Source organism: Chiloscyllium plagiosum, unplaced genomic scaffold, assembly GCF_037043375.1.
Source record: "Chiloscyllium plagiosum isolate Xiang-an unplaced genomic scaffold, Cpla_swu_hap1 HiC_scaffold_44, whole genome shotgun sequence".
NCBI classification, from domain to species: Eukaryota; Metazoa; Chordata; class Chondrichthyes; order Orectolobiformes; family Hemiscylliidae; genus Chiloscyllium; species Chiloscyllium plagiosum.
In genome coordinates, this window is record NW_028270182.1 from 6,779,722 (window position 1) to 6,801,440 (window position 21,719).

The 21,719-nt window shown below is 48.1% G+C and overlaps 1 protein-coding gene across 3 annotated transcripts in view; it reads left to right on the forward strand.

Moving 5' to 3' along the window:
- LOC122544312 (retinal guanylyl cyclase 2-like) overlaps window positions 1–21,719 on the forward strand; it is a 77,795-nt gene that overhangs the window by 48,788 nt on the left and 7,288 nt on the right. The window contains exons 11-17 of one of the 3 annotated variants that reach the window (XM_087982947.1): window positions 3,353–3,502; window positions 6,048–6,196; window positions 7,488–7,651; window positions 9,542–9,734; window positions 13,458–13,632; window positions 16,098–16,196; window positions 18,294–18,388. In XM_087982947.1, coding sequence (XP_087839073.1) covers window positions 3,353–3,502; window positions 6,048–6,196; window positions 7,488–7,651; window positions 9,542–9,734; window positions 13,458–13,632; window positions 16,098–16,196; window positions 18,294–18,388 — 1,025 coding nt within the window. Of the gene's footprint in view, window positions 1–3,352; window positions 3,503–6,047; window positions 6,197–7,487; window positions 7,652–9,541; window positions 9,735–13,444; window positions 13,633–16,097; window positions 16,197–18,293; window positions 18,389–21,719 lie in introns of those variants that run through there. The other 2 variants (XR_015754357.1, XM_043683470.2) reach the window with 2 other exon arrangements.

The following is a 21,719-nucleotide window of genomic DNA, read 5'->3' on the forward strand; positions in this document are numbered from 1 at the left end:
CTGAAGTAAGGCACACTGGCCTATAATTACCAGAGTTGTCCCAACTCCCCTTCTTGAACAAGGGAACATTTGCTATCTTCCAGTCTTCTGGCACTACTCCTGTTGACAATGACGACATGAAGATCAAAGCCAAAGGCCCTGCAATCTCCTCCCTGCCTTCCCAGAGAATCCGAGGATAAATCCCATCCGTCCCAGGGGACTTATGTATTTACAGATCTTCCAAAATTCCTAAAACCTCCTCTTTGTCAACCTCAATCTCATCTAGCCTTGTAGCCTCTTTCTCTGTATTCTCACTAACATTGCCCTTTTCCAGTGTGAATACTGAGGAAAAGTATTCATTAAGCGCTTCCCCTATACCCTCAGATTCCACACACAACTTTCCACTACTGTCTTTGATTGGCCCTAATCTGACTCTAGTCATTCTTTTATTCCTGATATACCGATAGAAGGCCTTAAGGTTTTCCTTGATCCGATCCGCCAACTTCTCACATCCCCTCCTGGCTCTTCTTAGCTCTCTCTTTAGGTCCTTCCTGGCTATCTTATAACTCTCAAGCCCCCTAACTGAGCCTTCACTCCTCATATAAGCCTTCTTTATCTTGACAAGAGCTTCAACATCTTTAGTAAACCTTGGCTCTCTCTCCACAACTACCTCCCTGCTTGATAGGCATATACTTATCAAGGACACACTGTAGCTGTTCCTTTTTCAAGTGTGTCCATCCCCTGCAGTTTCCTTCCCCATCCTATGCATCCTAAATCTTACCTAATAGCTTTTCCTCCAGTTATACCTCTTTCCCTGCAGTATGTACCTGGCCCTGCCCATTGCTATTGTAAACATAACCGAATAATGGTCACTATCACCAAAGTGCTCACCTACCTCCAAATCTAACACCTAGTCGGGTTCATTCCCCGGTACCAAATCCAATATGGCATTGCCCTTTGTTGGCCTGTCTACATACCATGTCAGAAAACTCTCCTGCGCACATTGAACAAAAACTGACCCATCTAAACTACTTGAAGAATAGTATTTCCAGTCAGTATTGAGGAAGTTGAAGTCTCCCATAACAACTATCCTGTTACTGTCGCTCCTATCGGGAGTCATCTTTGCTATCCTTTCTCTACATCCCTGGAACAATTCGGAGACCTATAGAAATGGAGGCATAGGGTGACATGGTGGCTCAGTGGTTAGCACTACAGCCTCACAGCGCCAGAGACCCAGGTTCGATTCCCGCCTCGGGCGACAGTCTTTGTGGAGGTTGCATATTCTCCCCGTGTCTGCGTGGGTTTCCTCCGGGTGCTCCGGTTTCTTTCCACAGTCCAAAGTTGTGCAGATCAGGTGAATTGGCCGTGCTAAATTGCCCATAGTGTTAGGTGCATTAGTCAGAGGGAAATGGGTCTGGATGAGTTGCTCTTCAGAGGGTCAGCGTGGACTTGTTGGGCTGAAGGGCCTGTTTCCACACTGTAGGGGAATGTAATTAAAAAAAATCTCCCAACAGGGTGACTTCTTTCCTGTTTCTAACCTCAGCCCAAACTACCTCAGTGGATGAGTCCTCAAACGTTATCTTAGCTGCTGAAATACTACCCTTGATTAACAATGCCACACCTATCCGTCTTTTACCATCCTCTCTGTTCTTACTGAAACGTCTAAATTCCGGAATCTGCAACAACCATTCCTGACCCTCCTCTAGCCATGCCTCTGAAATGGCCACAACATCGAGATCTCAAGGACCAACCAATGCTGCAAGTTCACCCACCTTATTCTGGATGCTGCTCGCATTGAAGTACACACATTTCAAACCAATGTCCTAATTGCTGGTGTCCTCTCCTGACTTTGTAAACCCTATCACTGACCTCACTACCCTCAACCTCCACTATACAATAAAATCTGTTTGTGTCTGTTACTCCATTTTCTTACCCCATTCCACCTTCACACTCTTGACTCCATTGTTTATTAAAGTTTGTGTAAAGTTATTTTCAGCTTTATTCAGTGACTCAGCCTGTAAGTCCCATTTGGGGAGGAGAATTTCAAACACCTGGAGTGGAGGTTCATAGCTCCTTGAAGGTGGAGTCGCAGGGAGACAGGATAGTGAAGAAGGCGTTTGGTACACTTTCCTTGGTCAGTGCATTGAGTACAGGGGTTGGGAGGTTGTGTTGCAGCTGTACAGGACATTGGTTAGGCCACTTTTGGAACACTGCGTGCAATTCTGGTCTCCATGCTATAGGAAGGATGTTGTGAGCTGGAAATGTGTTGCTGGAAAAGCGCAGCAGGTCAGGCAGCATCCAGGGAACAGGAGAATCGACGTTTCGGGCATAAGCCCTTCTTCGGACTTATGCCCGAAACGTCGATTCTCCTGTTCCCTGGATGCTGCCTGACCTGCTGCGCTTTTCCAGCAACACATTTCCAGCTCTGATCTCCAGCATCTGCAGACCTCACTTTCTCCTGAAGGATGTTGTGAAACTTGGAAAGGTTCAGAAAAGATTTACAAGGATGTTGCCAGGGTTGGAAGGTTTGAGCTATCGGGTGAGGCTGAATAGGCTGGGGCTGTTTTCCCTGGAATGTCGGAGGCTGAGGGGTGACTTTATAGTGGTTTATAAAATCATGAGAGGCATGGATAGGGTGAATAGACAAGGTCTTTTCCCTGGGGTGGGGGAGACCAGAACTAAAGTGGGATAGGTTTAAGGGTTTAGATTAGAGTGGTGCTGGAAAAGCACAGCAGGTCAGGCAGCATCCGAGGAGCAGGAAAATCGACGTTTCAGGCAAAAGCCCTTCAGCCATTCCTGATGAAGGGCTTTTGCCTGAAACGTCGATTTTCCTGCTCCTCGGATGCTACCTGACCTGCTGTGCTTTTCCAGCACCACTCTAATCTAAACTCTGGTTTCCAGCATCTGCAGCCTTGGGCATAGGTTTGAGGTGAGAGGGGAAAGATTTAAAAGGGACCTAAGGGGCAACTTTTTCACACAGAGGGTGGTGCATGTGTGGAATGAGCCGCCAGAGGAAGTGGTGGAGGCTGGTACAACGATAACATTTAAAAGGCGTCTGGATGCTTATATGAGGAAGGGTTTAGAGGGATATGGGGCAAACATTGGCAAATGGGACTAGATTGGGCTGGGGTATCTGGTCAGCGTGGACAAGTTGGACTGAAAGGTCTGTTTCCGTGCTCTATGACTCGATGACATGTTTGGCATTTGGTTGTTGCTGTTCCACCCTGGCCTATTTATAGAGAGAGGCGACGCATTCAAACCTAACAGACCCGTATGGAAATGAGCACCAGGAGAGTTCTATGTTGCGTCTTAATTTCACGGAAAGAAGTTTCCCACTCGATTCACGTTTTTCTTTTTTCTCTCTCGTCACCAGACCGGTTTTGGACGGCCCCGGAGCTTCTTCGAGATCCGAGCCTCGAGAAGGTGGGGACTTTCTGCGGAGATGTCTACAGCTTCTCCATCATCATGCAGGAAGTGATCGTGCGAGGACCTCCATTCTCCATGCTGGACCTGAGTCCCAATGGTACCCCCACCGTCATGGTGTTGGCTGCTTAGACGTGTGCCCTTAACCTGGAGAAAGCTCATTAGCTGATGGTGCGCGCAATGAGGCTGCGCACAGATTAATGGGCGGGAAAGCAGTGCCGATTTGAGAGTGTGGGGAGAAGAGGAGGAGTGTGGAGGGGGATGGAGGGCACAGCGGGGAAGGTGCAGGAGGGGTGGAGAGGAGGAGTGGTGGGGGAAGTAGTTGTGAGAGAGAGCACGTCTTCGAAAGGTAGCTGGAGGGACACTCGAGGGAAATAAAGTTGCAGGGGTCTCCTGGATAGAGCAGGATGTGGGGAGGAGATTGAGTCTGCTCTGATTGGTCTCCAGAGAGTCAGCATGGACTCCAATGGGCCACCCTCTGATGTGGAAATGTCTCTCGGACAGGAACAACAACATCATTCTCACGCCTGGGAAGGCGATGGCCTAGTGGCCTTACCGCTGGACTGTTAATCCAGAGATCCAGAGGATGTTCTGGGAACCTGGGTTCGAATCCCTCCACGGCAGATGGTGGAATTTGATAATATCTGGAATTAAGAATCCAATGATGACCGTGAATCTATTGTGGGGAAAACCCACCTAGTTTACGAATGTCCTTTAGGGAAGGAATCTGCCATCGTTACCTGCTCTGGCCTACATGTGACTCCAGACCCACAGCAAAGTGGTTGACTCTTAACTGCCTTCTGGGCAATTAGGGATGGGTCGTAAATGCTGGCCTGGCCAGCAATGCCCTCATCCCGTGAACGAATAAAGAAAAACTCAACATCCACAGGATCCCATCAAGCCGTCCAAACACCCCTTCATTGACTGTAATTGTGCAGTCTCCAATATCTGTCCATCCATGGGTTAGAACGTAGAACATAGAACATTACAGCGCAGTACAGGCCCTTCGGCCCTCAATGTTGCGCCGACCTGTTATACCAATCTGAACCCCACCCCACCTACACTATTCCATGTACGTCCATATGCATGTCCAATGACGACTTCAATGTACTTAAAGTTGCTCAGTTCCTGAGTGAAGGTTTCCCCTAATGTCAGTTCTATACTTGCTTCTTTCCAGATTGCATCCGCACCTCCCCGATTTGCACAGCATGATCCCACAAATAGCAACATGACGACAGCTGGAGTGTTTGTTTTCTCTTTGGCTTTGTTGGTTGAGGGATAAATATTGGCTCCAGGACGCTTGGGAGAACTGCAGTGTTCGTTTTCAAATTGGTGGCGAAGGGATCTTTCCTGCCGACTTGAAAGGCCCACCCCCCCCCCAGTTTAGCATCTGATCCCAAAGACAGCATCTCTGGCAGCGCAGCACTCCCTCAGCACAGCAATGGGAGCATGCGCCTGGATTTTGCATTCAGGACTCCTGGAGTGGGTATTATTCTTCTGCCCCAGACTGGAAGTGCCACCAACTGAGAATGGTTTATATGTTGGAAAGTTAGATCTCTACCTCCCACCTTAAAGGTTTGCGGTCCACTCGGCTCACTCCGTGAACCTTCCCGTGAGGATAGTGGATTATATTCACGCTACAGCTTGGCCATCTTAAAACTCCTGATCCAGAGCAAGTTGCAAAGCTTCAGCCACACGTCTCTTTTCAACGATATTCAAGTTCCCTTCATATTTTGGCACTTGTGCCAACTTCAAAGAGAAGGGATAGAGATTGGAACTAGGACGGTTGTCGCCTCAGGCGACTGACTGTGTGGAGTTTGCACATTCTCCCCGTGTCTGCGTGGGTTTCCTCCAGGTGCTCTGGTTTCCTCCCAAAGATGTGCAGGTCAGGTGAATTGGCCATGCTAAATTGTCCGTAGTGTTAGGTAAGGGGTAAATGTAGGGTTATGGGTGGGTTGCGCTTCGGCGGGTCGGTGTGGACTTGTTGGGCCGGAGGGTCTGTTTTCACACTGTAAAGTAATCTAATCTAATCTAAAAAAAAATTGTCTGAAATGTCATCCAGATTCTGGATTAGTGGTGCTGGAAAAGCACAGCAGTTCAGGCAGCATCCGAGGAGCAGTAAAATTGACATTTCGGGCAAAAGCCCTTCATCAGGAAATGTCATCCAGGCAGGTCATTGGCTGGGAGAAAGTGCGACTGCAGATGTTGGAGATCAAACTCGAGAATGTGGTGCTGGAAAAGCACAGCAGGCCAGGCAGCATCCGAGGAACAGGAGAATCGAAGTTTCGGGCATAAGCCCTTCATCAGGAATGGCTTATGGTCGTTGATTGTCCGGGGTGCTATTGACTGGTGACATCAACCTTGCTCAACAGAAACAGAAGTTGCTGAAAAAGCTCAGCAGTTCAGGCAGCATCTGTAGAGAGAAATCGGAGGTGATATTTTGGATCGAGTGACCCTTCTTCAGAGGAAGGGTCACTGGAACTGAAACATTAATCCAACTTCTGTCGACAGATGCTGTGGCACCTGCTGAGCTTTGTTCTGTTTTCCTTCCATTTTACACCAGCCTTGCCGATGGCTGTGACGGTCGGTGCAGAGGTGGCTGCTCACGTGCTGGTTTCTACAAAGCTGCTCCTATTCCTTTTCAGATATTGTCAAGAAAGTACAGAAGCCTCCGCCACTGTGCCGGCCCTCCGTCTCACCAGATCTTGCTCCCATGGAGTGTATCCAGATCATGAAACAATGTTGGAGTGAGCAGCCTGAGAGACGACCCAACTTTGACCAGATCTTTGACCAGGTCAGCACCACCTCTCCCACCCGGGCACACTCTCGGAGCTGTTAGAGGCTCCAAAATTGACTGTGTAAAATATACAAATTTTTTGCACTCTTGTCTCCTGCAGTATGCATTGTTTGAAATTATGGCATTCTTGCATTGTGTCCTGATGATTTCAAAGTGAAAAGGCGTGGCAATGGCCTCGTGGCATTGTCTCTGGGCTGTTAAACCAGGAAGTCGAGAGTGTGGTGCTGGAAAAGCACAGCAGGTCAGGCAGCATCTGAGGAGCTGGAGCATTGACGTTTCTGGCATAAACCCTGTTAATCCAAGAACCCTGGTAATATTCTGGGGACCCGAGCTCAAATCCTGCCACGGCTGATCGACTCATAGAGTTGTACAGGCCCTTCGGCCCAACTTGTCCATGCTGATCAGATATCCTAAATTAATCTAGTCCCATTTGGCCCCTATCCCTCCAAACCCTTCCTATTCATATACCCATCCAGATGCCTCTTAAATGTTGCAATTGTACCAGCCTCCACCACTTCCTCTGGCAGCACATTCCATGCACGTATCACCCTCTGTGTGAAAAAGCTGCTCCCTTAGGTCCATTTTATATCTTTCCCCTCTCATCCTAAACCAATGCCCTCTAGTTCTGGACTCCTGGACTCCCCGACTCCAGGAAAAAAAACTTTGTCTATTTATTCTATCCATGCCCCTCATGATTTTATAAACCTCTATAAGATTACCCCCCTCAGCCTCCGACACTCCAGGGAAAACAGCCCCAGCCTGTTCAGCCTCTCCCTGTAGCTCAAACCCTCCAACCCTGGCAACATCCTTGTAAATCTTTTCTGAACCCTTTCAAGTTTCACAACATCATTCCTGGAATAGGGAGACCAGAATTGCATGCAGTGTTCAAAAAGTGGCCTAACCAATGTCCTGTACAGCTGCAACATGACCTCCCAACTCCTGTACTCAATACTCTGACCAATAAAGGAAAGTGTGCCAAATTATGGAATTTGAATTCAGTAAAATGAAAATCTAGAAATAAGAATCTAATGATGATCATATTGATTGACCGAAAAAGGTTCATTAATATCCTTCAGGCAAGAAACCAACCATCTTTACCTGGTCTGGCCTACATGTAACTTCAGACCCACAGCAATGTGGTTGACTCTTAACTGCCCTCTGGGCAATTAGGGATGGGCAATAAACGTTGGTCGAGACAGTGATCCCAACATCTAATGAATTAAAAATGCCTTTTCGGCAAGATTCAGGAGAGCTGATCTTCCATGTTGGTTGTTCCCTGTGCCGGCAGTTTAAAAACATTAACAAGGGCAAGAAGACAAACATTATCGACTCGATGCTGCGGATGCTGGAGCAATACTCCAGCAATCTGGAGGACCTGATCAAGGAGAGGACGGAGGAGCTGGAGATCGAGAAGCAGAAAACCGATCAGCTCCTAACGCAGATGTTGCCATAGTGAGTGCCAAACGTACCCACAAACCCCACCTACCCCTTCGGTCTTCCTGTGAACAGAGGCGTCGGGCTGAGGGAGAGGAGGCTGTGGGTGACATAGCTGGGTGGACATCCCAACCACGGTTCTCCCAGTGCAGTATTAAGGGAGTACTGCACTGTCTGAGACCCCAACTTTCAGACAGCACATCAAACCGAGGTCTAGCTTGTCAGGTGAATATAAAAATAATCCCGCGGCCCCTCTTTGCAAAGAATCACAGGGACGTCTCCCCGATATCCAACATCACTAAAAATCGATTATGTGGGCATTATTGCATGTGAGAACACGTGCAAATTGGCTGCCATGATATCTAACTGGCAATAGTGACTGCACTTCAATTACTTCATTGGCTGTTCTGGAGGATCTTGAGGCTCTCTCATTCTCTCCCAGCTTCCCGATGTTCCTTCACATCTCTCCCTCCAATACCCAGCTAGTCCCCCTCTCTCACCTTCTAAATTCATCGCTGTCAAATATACAGAGGAACCTCGATATTTCGGCACTCAATTATACAAATATTGGGATATCCGGCAACATTGCAAGGTCCCGATGCTTGGCTAAACTATGCGGCACTCGATTATCTGGAATTTGATTAACCGAACGAAATACTCCCCGCCTGTGTCCTTCAGATAATCAAGGTCCCTCTGTGTATGTGGCTCCAGTGGAATCTGCCTACATCAGTCTCCCACAGGAACACATTCCAAATCCGAACAATTCTGAGTAAAGACGGTTCTCCTTGTCTCACTCCTAGCTCTCTTGCTGACGATCTTGAAGTTGTGACCCCCTAGTTGCTACTGGAGATCGAACATCCTTGTTTCCCCTGTCAAAATTGTTCATTACTTTGGACACCTTAGTAAGGTTACCATGACACCAAAGACAATAAGCCCAGTTTCTCTAATCCTTCCTTGTATCTAAAACCCCTCATTTCTGGTATCATTCTCTCGCTCTCTAGGGCTTTAACATCCTTCCTTAAAAAAGGTGCCCAGAACTAGGGTGGCACAGTAGCTTAGTGGTGCCTCACAGCACCAGGGCCCCGGGTACGATCCCACACTCGGATGACTGTCTGTGTGAAGTTTGCACATTTTTCCCATGTCTGTGTGGGTTTCCTCCACGTGCCCTGGTTTCCTCCCATAGGCCAAAGATGTGCAGGTTAGGGTGGATTGGCCGTGCTAAATTGTCCCATAGTGCCCAGGGATGTGCAGGTTAAGGTGGATTGGCCGTGCTAAATTGTCCCATAGTGCCCAGGGATGCGCAGGTTAGGGTGGATTGGCCGTGCTAAATTGTCCCATACTGCCCAGGGATGTGCAGGCTAATTGGGTTAGTCATGGGAAATACAGGGATAGATTGGGCCTGGGTGGGATGCTCTTCGGAGGGTCAGTGTGTACTCGATGGGCCGAATGGACTGTTTCCACACTGTAGGGATTGAATGAATACTCCAAATGAGGAATGACCTATGATTTATACAGGTGTGGCATCGTCTCCTTGCTTTTACACTCTCTGCGTCGATTTACAAACACAATGATCCTCTAACACATCTTTCAACATGCCTGGCCACCAATCGTTTTTTTAAAAAAAATCCATCTGGTTCACTAACGCTCCTTAGGGACAGCAATCTGCCTTCCTTAGTCGGGTTTGACCTACATGTGACTCCAGACCCATAGCCAATCTGGTTGATTCTTAACTGCCCTCAGGATAGTGGCTTACCAGAACCTTCTCAAGGGTCAGTTAGGGAGGGGCATCAAATAATGGCCATCCCAGTGATGCCCCTGCCCCTGCGTCAAGCGCTGTTCTCCCTGATAGTGTCGGTGTGATTACCAGTCAGAGATTGCTGACTCACCGTTCCTTCCTTACCTGCCCAGCTCTGTCGCCCAGGCACTGAAGACGGGGGACCCGGTGGAACCTGAACATTTTGAGCAGGTGACCATCTACTTCAGCGACATTGTTGGCTTCACCACCATCTCAGCCATGAGCGATCCCATCGAGGTGGTCGACCTTCTCAACGACCTTTACACTTTGTTCGACGCCATCATCGGATCCCACGATGTCTACAAGGTAGTTAGCTCGGAGTGAACAGCTCAGCTTTGTCAGGTTGTATTTGACAAATTCAGACGGTCACTCAGAGGCGATCTAGCTGTGTGTAAGAGGCTTATTCAGTCCTAATTATACAAACTTTTGTATGCAAGTATAAAGCATTCAGCAGGTCAGAGGCCAGGAATATTGAGGTGAGTAATTTCCCTCCTGACTCCCCAAAGCCTGTCCCACCATCAACAAGGCACAAGTCGGGAGTGTGAGGGAATACTTCCCACTTGCCCCTGGATGGGGGCAGCCCTAGTAACACTCAAGAAACTCGACACCATCCAGGACAAAGCAGCACCTGCTTGATTGACACCACATCCACACTCCCCACCACGTGTACCATCTACAGGATGCAATTCACCAAAGATCCTCAGACAGCACCTTCCAAACCCACAACCACTTCCATCTACAAGAATAAGGGCAGCAGATTTGGGGCAGCACGGTGGCTCAGTGGTTAGCACTGCTGCCTCACAGCTCCAGGGACCCAGTTCGATTCCAGCCTCGAGCAACTGTCTGTGCGGAGTTTGCACATTCTCCCCATGTCTGCGTGGGTTTCCTCCCACAGTCCAAAGATGTGCAGGTCAGGTGAATTGGCCATGCCAAATTGCCCGTAGCGTTAGGTGCATTAGTCAGAGGGAAATGGATCTGGGTGGGTTACTCTTCAGAGGGTCGGTGTGGGTTTGTTGGGCCGAAGGGTCTGTTTCCACACTGTAGGGGAATCTAATCTAATCAGATACACGGGAACACCACCACCTTCAAGTTCTCCTCTGAGCCACTTGTCATCCTGACTTGGAAAGCCGTTCCTTGATGTCAAATAAAACACTGTCACTGACTCAAAATCCAGGAATTCCCTCCTTGATGGCACTGGGTGGGTCAACCTTCAGCAGATGGACTGCAGCGGTTCAAGAAGGCAGCTCAGCCTACCACCTTCTCAAGGGGCAACTAGGGACGGGCAATAAATGCTGGGCCCAGCCAAAGATACCCACACCCCACAAAATGAATAAATTTTAATAAAAACTCACTCTAGGCCCTTCATGTGAAACTTCTCCATCTCCTCAGCATTTCACCAATCCCCGCCCCCATCTCTCTGTTCTTTTCTTTCTTGCATGTTTGGAGTCATAGAGATGCACAGCATGGAAACAGACCCTTCGGCCCAACCTGTCCATGCCGACTAGATATCCCAACCCAATCTAGTCCCACCTGCCAGCACCCGGCCCATATCCCTCCAAACCCTTCCTCTTCATATACCCATCCAAATGCCTCTTAAATGTTGCAATTGTACCAGCCTCCACCACTTCCTCTGGCAGCTCATTCCATACACGTACCACCCTCTGTGTGAAAACGTTGCCCCTTAGGTCTCTTTTATATCTTTCCCCTCTCACCCTAAACCCATGCCCTCTAGTTCTGGACTCTCCGACCCCAGGGAAAAGACTTTGCCTATTTATCCTATCCATGCCCCTCATAATTTTGTAAACCTCTATAAGGTCACCCCTCAGCCTCCGACGCTCCAGGGAAAACAGCCCTGGCCTGTTCAGCCTCTCCCTGTAGCTCAAACCCTCCAACCCTGGCAACATCCTTGTCAATGTTTTCTGAACCCTTTCAAGTTTCACAACATCTTTCCGATAGAAAGGAGACCAGAATTGCACGCAATATTCCAACAGTGGCCTAACCAATGTCCTGTACAGCCGCAACATGACCTCCCAACTCCTGTACTCAATATTCTGACCAATAAAGGAAAGCAGACCAAACATGCCCTGAAATATATGGACAATGTTCACCTCGATAACACTGCCTTCGGAGCCAGTTCCATTCCCTCACTGCTGTCTGGGGAAAGAAGTGGTTTGTGTGTCTCTGACTCTTAAAACCCTCTTCTCCTTTCTATGTCCATTGAGACTCTTACTGGGACAGTAGCCCAGTGGTAAAGTCACTAGATTAATAACCCAGAGGCCTGGACTGATCATCCGGAGTCATAAGTTCAAATCCCAACAGGTAAATTTGAAATTCATTTAATTAATGTATTTGGAAGAAAACACTGAAATGATGACCGTGAAGCTTTGCATTGTCATCGGACTAATGCACATAGGGAAGGAATTCTGCTCTTCCTCTCCAAACCCTCAATGATATGGCTGATTCCTACCTGCTCTCACTTATAACCCTAGCAAGCCACTGAGTTAGAGTCATAGAGGTCTGCAAACACTGAGAAAGGGCCCTTTGGCCCATCAAATCTGTGTTGGTTATAAACAACCACCTGACTACTCTGAATAAAAACTGAAAGAACTACTGATGCTGTAAAACAGAAGTTGCTGGAAAAGCTCAGCAGGTCTGGCAGCATCTGTGAGAGAGAAATCAGTGAATGTTTCAGGTCCAGTAACCCCCCTTCAGTACCTAACTGTTCTAATCCCATTTCCCAGTCCTTGGCCCACATCCTTGACACCGCAAGTGCACATCTGAATGCTTATAAATCTTAAGAGGGCAATTAGAGATGAACAATAAACACACCGGGAACATTTTATTCAATTCTGTCAGCGAAAAGTCTGGCCACTTTCCAGATTAAGCCATGATTGATTTCAGGTTCCGTCGATGGACTACCATCGTCAATGTTCCCACTAAGTTGCGCTGGGAAGCTCCACGCACGTCAGTTGCAATGGAGATTTGTACAGAAACAAAAGCCGAACTTGCCGGAAAAACTCAGCAGGTCTGGCAGCATCTGTGGAGGGAGAAAGCAGAGTTGACTTTTTGGGTCTAGCAACCCTTCAGAACAGGATTTGTTAACTGTTCCTGGTGTGTCTCCATGCCGACCATAGTCCCACCAAGCAGCACCTTCTCGTGTTGTATACACTGTCCTCTCGAAATGTGGTTTTCTTGTGTTGAGTCCTGACAAGCATATGGCAAATAGGTTAAACTCACTATTCCTTTCCAGCATTACTATCGAGAGTCACAGAGCTGTACAGCATGGAAACAGACCCTTCGGTCCAGCTCGTCCATGCCGACCAGATAACTGAAATTAATCTAGTCCCATTTGCCAGCACCCGGCCCATATCCCTCCAAACCCTTCCTATTCATATACCCATCCAGATGTCTTTTAAATGTTGCAATTGTACCAGCCTCCACCACTTCCTCTGGCAGCTCATTCCATACACGCACCACCCTCTGAGTGAAAAGGTTGCCCCTTAGGTCTCTTTTAGATATTTCCCCTCTCACCCTAAACCTATGCCCTCTATGTTTGGACTCCCCCACCCCTGGGAAAAGGTACTGAAGAAGGGTTACTGGACCTATCCATGCTCCTCATGATTTTATAAACGCTCATTCCATACATGTGTCATCCTCTGTGTGAAAACGTTGCCCCCTCAGGTGCCTTTCCCCTCTCAGCTGAAACCTATACCCTCTAGTTGTGGACTCCCCCACCCCAGGGACAAGACTTTGCCTATTTACTCTATCCATGCCCCTCATGATTTTATAAACCTCTATAAGGTCACCCCTCAGCCTCCGACGCTCCAGGGAAAACAGCCCCAGCCTATCCCTGTAGCTCAAATCCTCCAAACCTGGCAACATCCTTGTAAATCTTTTCCGAACTCTTCCAAGTTCCACAACATCCTTGCTACAGCAGGGATCCGTCAGCAATGTTTCTGAAAGGGCCACGACTGGCCGAGTGAGCGGCCTCCTGCTCTGCTGGATCAGCCTTGCAGTCTGTGCTTTCAGGTTGAAACGATTGGAGACGCGTACATGGTAGCATCCGGCCTTCCGACTCGCAATGGGGACCGACATGCGGCAGAAATTGCTAACATGTCCCTGGACATCCTCAGCAGCATCGGCACCTTCAAGATGAGGCACATGCCCGAGGTTCCAGTGCGGATCCGAGTCGGATTGCACTCAGGTACGTCCCGGCTGTCAAACGTTTAGCCTTCTAGATTAGATTACTTACAAGATTAGATTAGATTAGATTACTTACAGTGTGGAAACAGGCCCTTCGGCCCAACAAGTCCACACCAACCCGCCGAAGCGTAACCCACCCATACCCCTACATTTACCCCTTTAACCTAACACTGGGCAATTTCTCGTGGCCAATTCACCTGACCCGCACATTTTTTGGATTGTGGGAGGAAACCGGAGCACCCGGAGGAAACCCACGCAGACACGGGGAGAATGTGCAAACTCCACACAGTCAGTCGCCTGAGTCGGGAATCGAACCCGGGTCTCTGGCGCTGTGAGGCAGCAGTGCTAACCACTGTGCCACCGTGCCGCCCATAAGTCTTTTCTTCAAAGGAGATGGCAGTACATCGTTTATGTCATTGGCAATGTAGAGGCCCGGGCTAATACAGTAGGGACACTGGTTCGGATCCCCCCACAGCATTGGGTGGGATTTAATTTCAGTTAATGGCATTGTGTGGGTCTACCTACAGCATGTGGATTGCAGCGGTTCAAGAAGGGAGCTCATCCCATCTTCTCAAGGACAACTAATGAATGCTGGCCCAGCCAGTGATACAAGTGATGGCTAGCACGAGGGGACAGAGCTTTAAATTGAGTGGTGATAGATATCGGACAGGTGTCAGAGGTAGTTTCTTTACTCAGAGAGTAGTAGGGGGCATGGAACGCCCTGCCTGCAACAGTAGTAGACTCGCCAACTTTAAGGGCATTTAAATGGGCATTGGATAAACATGTGAATGATTAAATAGTGTAAGTTAGATGGGCTTCAGATTAGTTCCACAGGTTGGCGCAAACATCGAGGGCTGAAAGGGCCTGTACTGTCTTTACCTGGTCTGGCCTGCATGTGATTCCAGAGTCACAGTGATCAGGTCAGCTCTTAACCACCCTCTGAGATGATGCAGCAAGCCCCTCAGTTTGAGGGTGATCAGGAATAGGCAACAAATGCTGGCCTTTTCAGTGACAACCACAACCCAGAGGGGAAAAAAAACCTAACATTCTGGACAAAAGCTTGGAGTGAGTCGAAAAGAGTGAATTAAAAACAAGAAACAGCTTGCATTTCTAAAATGACAAAAGCAGAAGTTGCTGGAGAAACTCAGCAGGATTGGTAGTGTCTGTGGAGGGAAAACACAGTTAATGTTAACTCTTACACAACAGTAGGTTATGGTCCAACAGGTGTATTTAGAAGTACCAGCTTCCGGAGCGTCACTCCTTCAGCAGGTAGAAGAAGCAGCGCTCTGAAAGCTAATGCTTCCAAATACACCTGTTGGACTATAACCTGGTGTTGTGTGATTTCTAACTTTGTCCACCCCCCAGTCCAACACCGGCACCTCTAAGTCAATGTTAACTCTGTTTCTCTCTCTACTGATGCCGCCACACATGCTGAGTTTCTCCAACAATATCTATTTCTGTTTAAGATTTCCAGCATCGGCAGTTCCTTGTTTTATTTTAGCGCGTTCCTTTAACATCTTTGAAATGTCCCAAAATGCATTACCGCTAGTGAAATACATTTTGCAAGGGGCAGTCACTTAGCAAGTTTTGAGAAGATTTGTAGCTCAGGTTGAGGTTCTGGATGTAGGTTTGCTCACTGAGCTGGAAGGTTCATTTCCAGACGTTTCGTCACCCTACTAGGTAACATCTTCAGTGGGCCTCTGGGCGAAGCACTGTACATGATTCCTACTTTCTGCATGTTTGGGTTTCTTTGGGTTGGTGATGTCATTTCCTGTTCTTTTTCTCAGGGGAGTGGTAGATGTCCAACATATCGAGTTAGACCCCATCTACCATCCCCTGAGAAAAAGAACAGGAAATGGCATTACCACAGGAAATGACATCACCAACCCAAAGAAACCCAAACATATAAGTAGAAAGCAGGAATCATGCACAGTGCTTTGCCTGAAGGTCCACTGAAGATGTTACCTCGTAGGGTGACGAAACATCTGGAAATGAAACTTCCAGCTCAGCGAGCAAACCTACATCTAGGGGAGTCATTGTTGGAACATGGGAAGTATGGCCTCTAGGTAGCAGACAGCAAAACTCCCATGAATAGCAGTGCGGCAGTGACCAGAATTCTTTAGGATATCCGGTGATCAAAGAAAGGCACTATAGAAATGGAAATGTTTAGTTTTAAAAAGTTACCCTGTTTGATAAGGTTTTTGGTAACCCATCCTTACAAATCCACACGTAGTCCATGTTGAATCTTGCTCCAGCGATGCTTCACCATGTGAAAAGCACTATGCAAATGCAAGGTGTTGTTGGAGCAGCTCTTGCGTTTGGTTGCGGGAGGGTGAGCATCCTGCTTCTCTCGCTGAACGACAGACAAACGAAAGGAAAGGACTTTCTGGTGGCGGCTCTCGGTTAAAAGAGTGGAAGAGTGGTGAGCATTAAGGGCACGTCTGAAGGTCTGTTTCTTTTCCCAAGGTCCGTGTGTAGCAGGGGTGGTAGGACTGACCATGCCAAGGTACTGCCTCTTCGGAGACACAGTCAACACTGCTTCACGGATGGAGTCCACCGGCTTGCGTGAGTATTGGGCTCGATGAAGGCGAGGTTTCTCAAGGGCATTGAAGATTCTGTTTCTGTGCTGTACATCTCTATGGCTCTATGACCACCATTTTGAAGGAGAGTGTTGAGTGGGGAGTGGAAGGTGGTGGCGAAGAGATGTGGTGGGTTCTCACCCAGGCATCTTGACTCGACCAGCATCCCCGAGGATAAACAGTTGATGTGGCCATTCCCACAAGCAGTATAGTAAGATCTTGTTATGGATGAATCGGTTGCCATGGTTACCCTGTTACCTAGGCTGTCATGCACTGTGGGTCTGCTAAGAGTATGAAAGGGGTTCTGAAAATGAACTCACTATTTAATTTTAGTTGCTTTCTGTGTTGGGTTGTTGAGTGGCTATGGTTACAGGAGGAGTGCTACACCTGTCCAAAACAATACCTACCCACTGCCAATCACTAAAGCGACCACTGAGCATCTCACTGAGATAGGACTAAGCCCTTACAGACACTTCCGAAAGGTAGAGGAGTGAGCCCTGTAGAGCACATCCGCAGAGCTCCATCCCATGCCCTGAATCAAATGGTCATGGCCATAAACTCCCTATGAGGCGTTTAGTTCATCTTATGAGGCTGTTGCTTAAGCATCGCTGGGTCAGAGTGCCGGAACTGCCTCCCCAGTAGCACCATGATCATTTAATCATTTAACAGAATTACTGTAATAACTTGCAAACCGTTCAAACCTTTTGATTAGATTCCAGGCTGTAACTCACTCCATGGTATCTGCTTTTCTATATATAAACCACCCTGAACCCCTCGATTAGATTCCAGTCTGAAACTCCCTCCCGGGGTATCTGTTATTCTGTATATAAACCACCCTGAACCCCTCAATTAGATTCCAGTCTGTAACTCCCTCCCGGGGTATCTGTTATTCTGTATATAAACCACCCTGAACCCCTCGATTAGATCCCAGTCTGTAACTCCCTCCCGGGGTATCTGTTATTCTGTATATAAACCACCCTGAACCCCTCAATTAGATTCCAGTCTGTAACTCCCTCCCGGGGTATCTGTTATTCTGTATATAAACCACCCTGAACCCCTCGATTAGATCCCAGTCTGTAACTCCCTCCCGGGTATCTGTTATTCTGTATATAAACCACCCTGAACCCCTCGATTAGATCCCAGTCTGTAACTCCCTCCCGGGTATCTGTTATTCAGTATATAAACCACCCTGAACCCCTCGATTAGATTCCAGTCTGTAACTCACTCCTGAGTATCTGCTATTCTATATATAAACCACCCTGAACCCTCTCCCGGGTATCTGTTATTCTGTATATAAACCACCCTGAACCCCTCGATTCGATTCCAGTCTGTAACTCCCTCCCGGGTATCTGTAATTCTGTATATAAACCACCCTGAACCCCTCGATTAGATCCCAGTCTGTAACTCACTCCCGGGTATCTGTTATTCTGTATATAAACCACACTGAACCCCTCGATTAGATTCCAGTCTGTAACTCACTCCTGAGTATCTGCTATTCGAGATATAAACCACCCTGAACCCTCTCCCGGGTATCTGTTATTCTGTATATAAACCACCCTGAACCCCTCGATTAGATTCCAGTCTGTAACTCACTCCCGGGTATCTGTTATTCTGTATATAACCCACCCTAAACCCCTCGATTAGATTCCAGTCTGGAACTCCCTCCCGAGTATCTTTTATTCTGTGTATAAACCACCCTGAACCCCTCGATTAGATTCCAGACTGTAACTCACTCCCGGGTATCTGTTATTCTGTATATAAACCACCCTGAACCCCTCGATTAGATTCCAGACTGTAACTCACTCCCGGGTATCTGTTATTCTGTATATAACCCACCCTAAACCCCTCGATTAGATTCCAGTCTGGAACTCCCTCCCGAGTATCTTTTATTCTGTGTATAAACCACCCTGAACCCCTCGATTAGATTCCAGACTGTAACTCACTCCCGGGTATCTGTTATTCTCTGTATAATCTGTCCAAGCACTTTCAGTAGATTCCAGGATGTAACTCAGTCTCTGGTCTTTTCTACGCCTGGAATAATTATCCAGCTGTTTAGGTATAATCGAAATATCTCTGTTTTCAGCCTATCGAATCCACTTGAATGAAAGCACAGTCACCATTTTAATGAACCTCAACCTGGGCTACAAAGTCGAACTGCGAGGGAAGACAGAATTGAAGGTACTAGAACTGGCAGAATCACTGGTGGTACTGGAACTGGAACTGGTGGTACTGGTACTGGAAATGGCGGAATCACTGGTGGTACTGGTACTGGAAATGGCAGAATCACTGCTGGTACTGGTACTGGAACTGGCGGAATCACTGGTGGTACTGGTACTGGAAATGGCAGAATCACTGGTGGTACTGGAACTGGCAGAATCACTGGTGGTACTGGTACTGGAACTGGCGGAATCACTGGTGGAACTGGAACTGGTGGTATCACTGGCGGTACTGGAACTGGTGGTATCACTGGCGGTACTGGAACTGGCGGAAAAACTGGTGGTACTGGAACTGGTGGTACTGGAACTGGTGGTATCACTGGCGGTACTGGTACTGGAACTGGCGGAATCACTGGTGGTACTGGCACTGGAACTGGCAGAATCACTGGTGGTACTGGAACTGGTGGTATCACTGGCGGTACTGGAACTGGCGGAATCACTGGTGGTACTGGAACTGGTGGTATCACTGGCGGTACTGGAACTGGCGGAATCACTGGTGGTACTGGCACTGGAACTGGCAGAATCACTGGTGGTACTGGAACTGGTGGTACTGGTACTGGAATTGGCAGAATCACTGCTGGTACTGGTACTGGAACTGGCAGAATCACTGGTGGTACTGGTACTGGAACTGGCAGAATCACTGGTGGTACTGGTACTGGAACTGGTGGTACTGGTACTGGAACTGGCAGAATCACTGGTGGTACTGGTACTGGAACTGGTGGTACTGGAATTGGCAGAATCACTGGTGGTACTGGTACTGGAACTGGTGGTACTGGAATTGGCAGAATCACTGGTGGTACTGGTACTGGAACTGGCAGAATCACTGGTGGTACTGGTACTGGAACTGGCGGAATCACTGGCGGTACTGGTACTGGAACTGGTGGTACTGGAACTGGCAGAATCACTGGTGGTACTGGTACTGGAACTGGCAGAATCACTGGTGGTACTGGTACTGGAACTGGCGGAATCCAAGTTCAAGAGCCTTTCTAGATGGACGATTGAAGGTGGCAGGACAGGTTACTGAAATATATAGAATTGTGGGCCATATAAATATTGGGGCAGAGTCCAGAAGCCACAGCGTGTATTAAATTACTGTGTTTAATTCTGGGTGTGACCCTTTAGGAATGATGTGAACGCATTAGACAGGGTTTGGCAAAGATATAGCAGAATGGTTCCAAGACTACTTTAATGTGGAAGGACCGGAATTGTTTCTTTAGATCAGGGAAGGTGAAGATGAGATCTGATTGAAGTGGTCAAGGTCACAGAAGGCTAATGTTGGGGAGGCTACTTGCAATGACCGAAGGCAGTATAACCTGGCAATTTTTCGTGAATTCATGGAGAGGCTGCCACAGCCTAACAGCACTGTCTCTTGAGCCGAACAGTTGGCTGAAATTTATGCAATGACCACAAACAACCTTGTTTACATTCTGCACTCAAGTAATCTTGAATACAGTCGCCAGGATTTGGTGGTGCTGGAGTTGGACTGGGGTGTACAAAGTTAAAATTCACACACAACACCAGGTTATAGTCCAACAGGTTTAAATTGGAAGCACACTAGCTTTCGGAGCGACGCTCCTTCATCAGGTGTAGCGGCCACTACCATGTGATGAAGGAGCGTCGCTCCGAAAGCTAGTGCTTCCAATTAAACCTGTTGGACTATAACCTGGTGTAGTGTGATTTTTTAACTTTGAATGTAGTAGTTCAAGATTAAGATAAACACAGTGCCTAATGCCTTTGTTGTTTGTTGTTGCTCAATCGGAGAAAATTAGAAGCTCAGGATACGCTCCCTATATTTCGTCAAATTATAATTACACAACCTCAGTCTTTGTCTCCAGCAGTATTTTTCCACAAAAGGTGAGAGCCGTATATCTTTTACCTTGGTGAAAGCGGGTGCTGCAGATGCCGGAGATTAGAGTCAAGATTAGAGTAGTGCAGGAAAATAACAGCAGGACAGGCAGCATCCGAGGAGCAGGAAAATCGACGTTTCGGGCAAAAGCCCTTCCTTTTTCCCTTGATCAAATGTCCCATCATGCAGCAGTATGCCAAGTTCTTACTGCTTCCGCAACTGGGGGCACGGTCTGTCAGTGATTGGCGAAGGAGCTAGAGGCAGCAGGAGGACAAGTTTGCTTTTTAGTGAGGTAGGTGTGAGCAACTTGGAGCGTGCTGCCTGAGTGCGTGTGGTGGCGGCAGATTCAATCGTGGCCTTCGAAAGGGAATTAGATTTTAAAAAATCTAAAGGAGAAAAGTCCTCCGGGAATGTGGTGAAAGAGCAGTTTGTGAGAGACAGACTGGATGGCACTCTGGGAGACAGAAATGACCATCTCTGACAAGGGAGAAACTGCACATAGCTTCTTGACACCCAGTGGTGTCACCATCACTGAATATTCCTCTCCTGGGGGCTTACCGATGAGCAAAAGCTCAACTGGGCTCATCATATAGAAGAGTACATCAGAGGCTAGGAATACTCCAGTGAGTAACTCCCTTCCTGACACCCCAAAGCCTGTCCCACCATCGACAAGGCCCAAGCCAGGAGTGTGAGGAAATACTCCCCGCTTGCCCTGGGTGGGGGCAGCTCCAACAACACTTAAGAAGCTCGACACTATCCAGGGGCAAAGGAGCCTCCCGTTTGATTGACATCACATCCACTCCCTCCCTCACCGACACTCAGTAGCAGCAGTCTCTACCATCTATAAGATGCATTGCAGAAATTCACCAAGACTCCTTAGACAGACTCTGCCAAGCCCATGATTGTTACCGTCTAGAAGGACAAAGACAGCATCTCCGTGGGAACGTCAGCCCCTGTAAGTTGTCCTCTGAGCCACTGACCATCCAGAATTGGAAATGTATCTCCATTCTTTCAAACTTCTCAAACTCCCTCCCTAGCTAATGTCACTGTGGGTCAGTGGATGGTTCTAGGAGGCAGCTCAGCCCCACCTTTTAGCTGCAGTAGGTTCAAGAACAGCTCCTTCCCCACTGTTAGCTAGATGAGAGTGCGATAGGTGGATGGAGGTGAGGGGATTGGTGTTAGGTTGGAGAGGAGGGTGGAGTGGATAGGTGGGAAGGAAGATGAACAGGTGGAACAGGTCATGAGGGCGGTGCCGAGTTGGAGGGTTGGATCTGGGATAAAGTGGGGGGGGGGAGGGGGAGGGGAAATGAGGAAACTGGTGAAATCCACATTGATCCCATGTGGTTGGAGGGTCTCAAGGAGGAAGGTGCGCTTCATCTGTCGATCCTCCTGCTCCTTGGATGCTGCCTGACCTGCTGTGCTTTTCCAGCACCACACACTCGACGTC